Source organism: Alosa pseudoharengus, unplaced genomic scaffold (genome assembly GCF_046254945.1).
Source record: "Alosa pseudoharengus isolate Yale_2024_CS ecotype anadromous, Long Island Sound unplaced genomic scaffold, YU_APseudo_1.1 YU_APseudo_1.1_scf_10, whole genome shotgun sequence".
NCBI classification, from domain to species: domain Eukaryota; kingdom Metazoa; phylum Chordata; class Actinopteri; order Clupeiformes; family Clupeidae; genus Alosa; species Alosa pseudoharengus.
Genome location: NW_027468565.1, coordinates 38998934 through 39009434, shown reverse-complemented (window position 1 = coordinate 39009434; position 10501 = coordinate 38998934). Strand labels below are relative to the sequence as shown.

Genomic DNA, 10501 nt, shown 5'->3' with positions numbered 1-10501 from the left:
CAGAGGACAAAAGTGCGTAGAGCAAAACGTTTGCATTTCCGATTTCTTCATCCTGCCAAGAGTTTAACAAGTGTGATAATTCCAAACCCCCATGTTATTTTCCCATAGGAAAAATCTCGAGATACCGGATCTCCTTATATGGGCAAAGATGGTATCTTTTTTTGTAGGCGAACTTCAGAGGTTTTGATTCACATAATTTGCAACGAACAGAAGGCAAAGTACGGAGCACTTTTGGCCTCTTTAAAACGTGTAGCCTACGGCTTGCAAGGGTAAATAAAAACATAATAGGACTGCAGCCTTTCCATTTATGGTTTGACATGAAAAAGATTGGCCATGCGTGCCAATTGGAGCATTATCTGGAGGCGTGGCGCGCTGGGTGTGTTTAGAGTAGGTGAACGGTAGACGTCACTTCAGCGCGTTCAGAAGAACTTCAAGAACTTGCGCACGAACTGGGATACTCTTTCAGGATTCAAACTCATTCTGAACATAATGAAGCCTGTTTTTAACCTCGTACTCATTGCATGTGTTTTACATTTGACATTATCGACAGTACATAATGGTAAGTAGTACAGTTGTCCAGGAAGTGTGAAAGAAGGTCTACTGAAATGTCGTAAACTGCAATTGACAATGACTGACGTCGGATTATATTGCACCAGAACGTGTTGTTTGGTAGTCATGTTTCAGAAACGTGAGCATTTGAACACAGAGATGCCAACTCATCGCACTCAGCTCAACATGAGACACTACAGTTTCCTCCTTAGGCTATCTATAAGATATGTAGGCTAAATCAGTATTTCACGTGTCGGGACCCAAAATTGGTCGCGGAACCGGTCTGGGTCGGTCGTGGCTTGTGGTAAAAAAAGCCTATTTAAAATCCCATCCTATCAAATGTAATGTCAGACCTTTACTTTGATATACTGTATTCGTATGCCAGTCGTTGCCATGGACATAGCCTAGGCTACTGTAGACAATGTTTATGTGACAGCTGTTAGATGGCAAAATATGACAAAAACGACCCTGAATAGGGGAGCGCGGGGCACAAAGTAACGCGGGGTTAAATGTAACACGGACTTTTTCCCTATTTGCAGGGGGTTGATCGAGGCATGCTATTGGTCAGTTAATCATATTACTATGAGACGGTGTTCCACAAATTTTCAGTCAGTATGGACGTGTTTCCACGTAGATCTGCAGCAAAACTCCTTTTGAAGACATCAACTTAAATGTCTAGGTGGTACTTGTCTTTCCATTACTGAGTTGTGGGTGCAGCTCACTGACTCCAATCTTCTATCATCTTAATAACCGTCTTGTAGGCTAAAAATGAACACCGTTTTGAAACATGTAGCCAACTCATAGCAGGAGCTAGCTTATCTTATAACAAACGTGACCCAGCGGGGTTAGTTGTAACACGCTGTTACAACTAAGCCACTCATACTGTACAATGATGTTGCAATACAAAAATATGCGCGTATTAGTGTTAGTTTAGTTAGTTTTTGTGATGTTTTGCATTTTGCCTCATGTGTTTTCAGGTTTGAGGGCTTTTCTTGGCAGGATTGACCTTGGTTAGACTCTTTGCTTCCATTGGCGCATATTTCTCATGTTATTTCTCCGTATAGAAAATAAAGTCAATTTTCGACACATGTCTGTTGTTAGTTCATGACTTATGTATCATAAATAGTCAGATCCTATTCTATCATACACATTCAGATACATTTATTGAATTCATTTAATTAAAAACAGCCTTTGGGATGAGTGTTACAACTAACCCCGCATATGGGGCAGGTTGTAACATTTCACCTATCGCCACTCTCGGTGGAATTGTAAAAGAACAGTAGCTCCTACAAACAAACTTCCAGTGCATATGTGTAACAGAGATATGTATGTTGCTTGTTAAAAAGTATAACTAGTGAAACTCAAATGATTTTAGAATTATTTAGCCATAACCAAAAAGTGTTACTTTGTGCCCCGCGCTCCCCTATTTGAAGAATATTCACTTGTGTTGAGGAGCAGTGAATTACTGGCACATGACAGCATAAAACCATCAAAACTAAAATGTCATATGGAAACAAGCACCCTAGGCCTAACTATCAAAGGCACTTTGTTCGTCTTACCACACCTCACAGTTGGCTTGAACGCTAAAATATGGGTCGTTTACACGACACCGCCGGGTGGATTTTCTCTTACCGCTTTCACACCTTTAACGACTCCGGCAAGAAAAAACCTCGCGTGTAGCCCGGTGTAGCCAGACCAGTCGATGGTGCCGCTGTGCAGAAGCTTCACTATATTTTCGCGTGAATCGCGTAGAAGAAAACATTGTTGAAACAGTTTGTTAAAGGCAGAGAATGTCTAATAAGTGCTCTGGTAAAGCAGTCGCATGAAATAAGGAGACACAATTCGGTTTTCAGTTCAACTAGGCCTTTATCACGGCAGCTGAAGCAGGGCTGTTCACTTTCCTGTTAGCAGGCAAACCACAGGTGTTCCTAAAAACATAAACGAGGCCTCTGGTTGAAGTAACTGGCCGAATCTGACACTTAATTAGAAACACCTGTGCTCACACAGGAGCAGGGCTGTTCACTTCCTACTTCGGCTGCCGTGATAAAGGCCTATTAAGTTCATTTTCAAGGTATGTGACTGCTATGTGAAATTTCAAATGCTTAGCCTACGCATTGCATTAGGTCTGAGCACCACTGGAGAAAACACTAACATGCAGTAAGCTAATGTTTAACTAGGTTAAGCTAACGTGTGCTTCTAACTTAGCCACTAAAGGCTGATAGGCTACATTGTGCATATAAATCATGACAGGGGAAAGAAAAACATTTTAATATGATAAATAAATGGTTCGGTTTGTTTTGACAAGCAACATGTCAGGTCGAGTGCCGTGGCTGGGTTAGGGGTGGGGCTGGCTATGTCGTCATAGGATTGCCGGCTTCACACGTCTACACGGCACGGTCTAGCCGGCGGTTTCAGAAGTTCCCACTTCGGAAGCCGGTTTCAAAAGCTATCGGTTTCAGGCTACATTTATACATGGCCGGCTATTTTCATAAACGGACATTTCACCCTCTCCGTTTTCAAAAATAACATTATGCACACCTGTCAGTTTTCAGAGAAGTTTCCCCGTGTATATATGCCGTCAAGAGCATGCCAAACCTGTCGGTGGCAGTGTAAGGAGAAGCTCAATCCCATGTTAGCCAATCAGAATCCCGAAATTAGCAACAACTTCCTAATTCTCTTTTGAATGATATTTGCCAATGCAAACAGGCCTAAAGCGTTTGCACAAACGTAAAAATGTGTACCACCTTAATAGCATCCATAATCAGTATCCAAACAAAATGTAAACATAGGGCACTCACATGACGTTAAGAATTTTCTGGCGCGTTTGAGAACCTAAAACCCCGTTTCTCCCAGTTGACACGACAACACATAACCGGCGTTATCATAAAAAATGAAGGTCCCAAGGTCAGACCAGTTAATAAACACTTGGCTAAATCATGCAGGCCTACGCACGGGAGAAAATAGCATCTAGGTTAGCCTACTTAAACAATCTCACAATGAGAACACAAGAGCGAACACTGAAGAACTTTATTTTGTCAACAGTGACAATAGTCATCATGTGTTGTTGACATGTAATAACTATAAGTTACATTAATGAAAACTAAATGAATGATTTTTCACGTTGATAATCATAGGACCTGTACTCCACACCAAACTGGGAGTCCTTAGGGGGGACTACATGCGTGTTAGCGGAAAGACAACAATGGTTCATGCCTACCTGGGTGTGCCTTTTGCCACACCACCAGTGGGAAACCTAAGAATGGCTCCACCACAACCTTTGCAAGGATGGGAAGGCGTCAGAGATGCCACCCAATTGCCTCCCATGTAAGTGTCTTGGTCACACTCAAATTATGCATCAAGATTCTGAGCTGCTAAACAATTGCTGTACAAATTTGACGCACTTCTGTTTGTTTATTAATTAATCAAATACTGAGAAAGGGAAAACGTGTCAGTACAATGATATGGAAAGAAACTAAGATAGGCCTATGTCAAGCCAAGGAAGTAAGACAACCTTCGTAGAGTTCTCCAATAAGACTAAATGCATTTAAAATCTGCATGCTCTTAAGGTGTGTACAAGACAAAGGTATATCTGATTACCTGATGGAGATGGCCGGCATGGTCATGGATCCACTTGAGGTGTCCGAGGACTGCCTATATGTCAATGTCTACACTCCTGCTCAGCCTGCCAAAGAAGCAAAGTTACCTGTAAGTTCAATTATAAAACAGCTCAGGCTATGCTATAAAGTGTTGCCAATGATTTGGTTTTACACAGCGAGTCACGAGTGTCTTACTGTGCTAATGTGTATGTCACAGGTGATGGTGTGGATACATGGAGGAGGGTTTAGTTTGGGGTGTGCCTCCATTTATGATGGATCTGTCCTGGCAGCGTATCAGAATGTGGTTGTAGTGTCCATTCAGTACAGGCTGGGCATGCTGGGATTTTTCAGGTGAGTGAGCTATTTCTGCTGTTATTGTGATGAAGAGATTACAGTTTGAGTCACAGTAGCTACTCTGAGGCCATGTTGACCGGCACATTTTTAAACAATGTAATGAGCATAAACTTCACTCATTGGATCATGTTTCTACAGAGCCCGTGAGGAGGTCATGGTGGGAATTAATTTTTTATCAAGGTGGAATTCCTTTTTTCTAGCTCATATTACGTTCCTTTGCAATAGTTTTGCGTTCCCTCACAATAATTTTGTATTTCCTCGCATAATCAAAAGTATTGCGAGGGAACGCGAAACTATCGCAAGGGAATGCAAAACTTTTGCGAGGGAACGCAAAAGGAGCTCTAAAAATAATTCCCACAACGGCCCTTCCCGGGCTCTCTATGTCTCCCCCTCATTCAAACACCTGAAAATAAATTGTTGACAGGAATGTTATGCGCATTCAATTGTTTTCTAAAAGTCCCAGTTTGAGTATCATCGCACACCTTAGATTTAGGCTCACACACCCACAGCTGTTTGGTTTCCTACACGCAGCACAGGAGATGATAACGCCCCGGGAAACCTGGGCCTTTTGGACCAGGTAGCGGCACTGGAGTGGGTCCAAAAGAACATCCACAGCTTTGAGGGAGACCCGTCCTCCGTCACAATATTTGGAGAGTCCGCAGGGGGTGTTAGCGTGTCATTGCTGGTAATAGACATTTACATACATCAGTGACAGATAATCAAACTTATTTTATTCTTCTTTTAAATGGTCTTTAGTATCTTAATTCATTTAACACACTGGGTCATATCTTGCACCTGGCACAAAGCGCAACCAATTTTTATTCATATCGTATACCCAAGTCAGTGATTATTTTTCACCTATTTCTTGCCCCACTTCCATTAAAAATTGCGCCCAGGGGTGTGTCAATGTAAGAACGAAGATATCCAAGCATATAATCCAAAAATAGCTATTTTACACCCACTAAAAATCATTACACCATTGACCAAGGAAAACCTGGTCTATAAGGCACAGGAGTGAAGACGCAGGATCACGAGATGTAAGCAGAAATCCGTCATTTGAACATTGTTGGGGCAAGTTTTGCTTTTTTCAAGCAGATTCCTTAGGATGCACTGTCAAAATACAGACGCGCTGTTTGATGTTGCGTTGCTGGCTCTTAAAGGGAATGACATATATAATTCTCATTGGCTTAAAGGATGTTACGCCCAAAACACACCCATGACTGATTAAGAAGCATAAGAACAACCTTTTGCGCTAAGCGCCTGACGTTTGAAAACAAAACCACCCCAAAATGTGGACTGGATGAATTTAAGCTTTTCGCCTCTAACCATCCGTTTCTGATCGTCAAAATAGAGCCCAAAATCACACTGTTAAATTTATGAATGTGCACTGGACACACCTTAACTGTCTTTAAACTTTGCGTCTCTGATCAAGCGTTTCAGATCGCTAAAATAGGGCTCACAATGTCAAAGCACTGCAGTGTTGGAATGACTGCTATCCTTTGCATGAGTTACAGGGATTTGAAGCACACATTAATATTGTTTTATTTTCTTATTTTAATTTTAAAATCATAATGTTAGCTTTTAAAGTTTATCATTCAGGTATACAGTATATTTTAATAAAACTTTTGAACTCTTTCACAAGACTTGTACTAACCAGTTGCTATGGTGAAGTGACTTTTGAGTCAACATTGAAAGAAGGTCACTGTGGCCTGTCAATATTCAAAACTATTCATGTATATGGAAAAAAGAAAGCGTGGTGCATTTTGTGTATGTATGCACTGATGAATGCTGTTGGTCTTTGCAAAAGGTTCTTTCCCCGCTAAGCACCGGCCTTTTCCACCGTGCCATAGCAGAGAGTGGCACAGCAGACCTCGTTGGCCTCATCAACACTGATCCTCTGACCACAGCAAAGGTTATCATCAGTCCATCTTCACCATGTTTTTTACTATGTGATTCAGCCTGTATTCAAAAGTTGTCTACATCCCCAGATTGTGGCCAACGCAACAAACTGCGAGGGCGCCAAACCAGACCAGATTGTGGATTGTGTGATGCGGATGTCAGTGGAGGACATTGTGAAGTTTTCACAGGAGGTGAGAGACAACTGTCCTCATTTAAAGTGAATGTGTTTTAGATGTGAGGCAGAAATAAAGAGCTGACATATTTCAAAAAAAGGGTTTATGAGAAACATGGCATAGCTTTTAAGTTCTTTCTCTGAGATTTTTGAAACTCTTTAAAATTTGAAGTGCTTCAAAATCTTATACTTCATCTTTCAACATATTTTTCCATTTTTACAGCATCCAATGGCGCGCTTTCAAGTGGTGTATGATGGCTTTTTCCTACGAAAGGCAGTGCCAGACCTTCTTAAGTCTCATGAGTTCCAAAAGGTGCCATTAATGAATGGTGTTAACAACCATGAATGTGGCTGGATGCTGCCTAGTGTAAGTAAACTCAGTTTTACAAATTCATACATCCTTACATTTAAGAAATTGTTGTAAAGCTCACAGTGCTATATAACCAATCACCAGTAAGAATACATTAATAATCACCAAAATGGGTCTTTTTGTAAATGTACCCATGTCAATCTTTCGTTTAAAAGCATAATTATGACGTAAACGCCACTAGACTGACCGTATGTTCGTTTTCGGGTCAAATGGCCTTTTTGGGAGTGCTAGAGGCACTACTATGATCGCATCAAAATCGCTATTTTTAAAACACTAAAATGGTCCGACACAACATGAACCTTTGCTCGAAGTATCACCAGGGTCTCTACACATGAACACGAGCATTGAGAACATTGTTTGTGTACACAGAGTTTACTAAAAGGAAAGGTTTTGAACAACTCACTTCTTCACTGGGAAGATGGCGGCGAGCGGAAAATACAACTTCTAAAGTGAGTTGTTCAAAACCTTTCTTTGAAAATACTGGTCATGAAATGAAATTACGCCGTAGTTATGCTTTTTCAAACGAAAGTTTGACTCTGGTATATTCACAAAAACACCCTAGGTTGCATTTTGGCGAGAGTTTTGCTTTAAAATATGAAATGTGCGTGTATTTTCAGTTTATGGCACCACCTGACTGGGTAGAAGGGATGGATCGTGACTCGGTCAAACCCATCGTCGACCTCCTCTACCCTAATGTAAGAATATAGCCTCAAATGATGCTAAACACATGGAAAGTGAATTTATTACATTTATTATGAATTAAATACAGTATCTCTCTACAATCTTAGAGACATTTCTCTAATGTCATATAAGACCCAACTCTGATTCTATTTGACTGCTTTTTATTGAGGTGATATCAGCACAACCTTGATTATGAACGAGTACCTAGGGAATGGAGAAGACCGTATCAAAAACAGAGATGCTCTTACAGAGTTCTGTGGAGACATTATGTTCACCATCCCTGCAATCACCATATCAAATGCTCACCGAGGTTTGAGATTTACCTACTATTTGTAGCACCTTGCTCAAATTACAAGCTTTCATGGAAAGAAGAACCATGTGAAATTGCAGTAGGCTATAATGAAGGAGACTTTGGGGGCATGAATAGGGGGGGCTCATGAGCATTGCCGGAATTCTCCTTTAAGTATGAAACAGTTGCATAATCATTTATTCTTATAGCATTAAATAGTATCATGAAGTGACACAGGAACGCATATAGTACATTACATGTATAAATAAACAAGAAGAAACAAATACAGAAAGAAAGAGAGGGACAAAGAGAGAGAGAAAGCTCTACTTTTAAATGTCTTCCCACAGAGAGAGAGAGAGAAAGCTCTACTTTTAAATGTCTTCCCACAGAGAGAGAGAAAGCTCTACTTTTAAATATCTTCCCACAGAGAGAGAGAGAGAGAAAGCTCTACTTTTAAATGTCTTCCCACAGAGAGAGAGAGAGAGAAAGCTCTACTTTTAAATTTCTTCCCACAGAGAGAGAGAGAGAAAGCTCTACTTTTAAATGTCTTCCCACAGAGAGAGAGAGAAAGCTCTACTTTTAAATTTCTTCTCACAGAGAGAGAGAGAGAGAGAAAGCTCTACTTTTAAATGTCTTCCCACAGAGAGAGAGAGAAAGCTCTACTTTTAAATTTCTTCCCACAGAGAGAGAGAAAGCTCTACTTTTAAATTTCTTCCCACAGAGAGAGAGAAAGCTCTACTTTTAAATGTCTTCCCACAGAGAGAGAGAAAGCTCTACTTTTAAATGTCTTCCCACAGATAGAGAGAGAAAGCTCTACTTTTAAATTTCTTCCCACAGATTCAGGAGCACCAGTTTTTGCTTATGAGTTCCAGCACCCGCCCAGCATGTTTGTGAAGAAACGTGCCAGCTTTGTGGGAGCAGACCACGGAGATGAGATCGTCTTTGTATTTGGAGGCTGCTTTTATAACGGCCTCCTCAAGATGAATGGTAAAGCTGCCATGGTGTTCTCTACAAACATTAGAATCATACATAATGTATCTGTTCATCATAGGATTTTCATCTGTTCATCACCTATTTCATTGCAGGTGTGTTACAGTATACGTAATATGGTTGAACTGGAATAAGTATGGTTAAATTGAAAAAAAAAAAAAACATTCTAATCATGTGCCTCTGTGCTTTCTGTAAGGCTCTTTTACCGAGGAGGAAGATGAGCTGTGTAGAACGACGATGGCATACTGGGGAAACTTTGCACGCACCGGGTAATTCCACTCCACAAAGTATTACAAGCCTCAAGACTGCAAAAGGGTTCATCAGCTTGCAATTTCACATGTCTTGGTTTGAAATAACAACAGTCGTTGTGTCTTTTATGTGTGTGTGTGTGTGTGTGTGTGTGTGTGTGCACACGTGTACTTTCTCTATTTAGATCCCCCAACGGGCCTGGTTTAACCCATTGGCCAGCATACGGTGCCGGGGAGGAGTACCTGGGCATCGGGGTGAAGCAGCAGGTGGGATACCAGCTGAAGGCTGACCGCTACGCTTTCATGACCCGAACACTGCCAGAGAAGATCCAGGAGATGAAACGGCACCAGCAGCGCACTGAGCTCTAGAGGGACCAACTACCCATCTGCCTCGCACTGATCCAATCCCACTCGTTTGGGCCACACCACTTGTTATCGCACTGATCCAATCCCACTCGTTTGGGCCACACCACTTGTTATGGCAGCAGATCCAGTGTCTGCAGCATTCCAGAAGCGCTTGTGGAATAATGGACTCCTGAAAAACTTGAATTTAATAAAAATAAATCTTTATCTATGAAAATTGTAAATCCAGTTTCCAGAATCAAAAGCAATAAACAAAGGTTTCATAATGTCACAATTTCAAAATATCTTGTCTCTACTGAGCAGGCAAGCAAGGTCAAAGGTCAAGGTCAAACTGTTTCTCTGTGCTTCTATGGTCCTTCTAACGGTTGTCTTGTCCTATGCTTCTTTATACATGGATACCAAAACTATATAAAAATAATTGAAATTTAAAAAAAATCAATTTAAACTGACATAATTTCTTTCATATAATAATAAAGAAATACATACATTAATATTAATACAGAAATAAACAGAAATCACCAAAGCCTTCAGTGCTGAAGGAGGGGAAGGACTACCCAAGCACTTTACAACCCCAAATCAGAAAAAGTTGGGATGTTTTGTAAAATGCAAATAATAACAGAATGTGATCATATACAAGTCTCATAAACCCATATTTAGCAGCAAAAAAGACATAGACAAAGATTATTTCTTGGAAAATATATGTTCATTTTGAATTTGATGCCAGCAAAATGTTTAAAAAAAAAGTTGGGACAGGGCATCTTTACCACTGTGCTGCTTCACCCCTTCATGTAACAACATTCTGTAAATGTTTAGGAACTGAGGCGACCAGTTGCTAGAATTTTGAGAATTAAATGTCCCATTCCTGCTCCATATGGGATTGCAGTTGCTCAACGGTATGGGGTATTCTTAATCATGTTTTTCATTCCATGATGCAATTCCATGACAGGTCTGGACTGCAGACAGGCCATTTTAGCACCTGGACTCTTCCTC

The 10501-nt window shown here is 40.7% G+C and overlaps 1 protein-coding gene across 1 annotated transcript; it reads left to right on the top strand.

Annotated features, from left to right (window-relative positions):
• Positions 1-429: 429 nt before the first annotated feature.
• On the top strand, positions 430-9761 carry LOC143138870 (cocaine esterase-like). The gene is made up of 13 exons (XM_076299304.1): positions 430-559; positions 3684-3873; positions 4116-4254; positions 4363-4496; positions 5031-5184; positions 6307-6411; positions 6488-6589; positions 6794-6937; positions 7558-7635; positions 7790-7931; positions 8748-8897; positions 9097-9169; positions 9334-9761. Exons 1-13 carry the CDS (start codon positions 490-492, stop codon positions 9515-9517), a joined length of 1665 nt encoding a protein of 554 aa, XP_076155419.1. The 5' UTR covers positions 430-489; the 3' UTR covers positions 9518-9761.
• Positions 9762-10501: the final 740 nt, after the last annotated feature.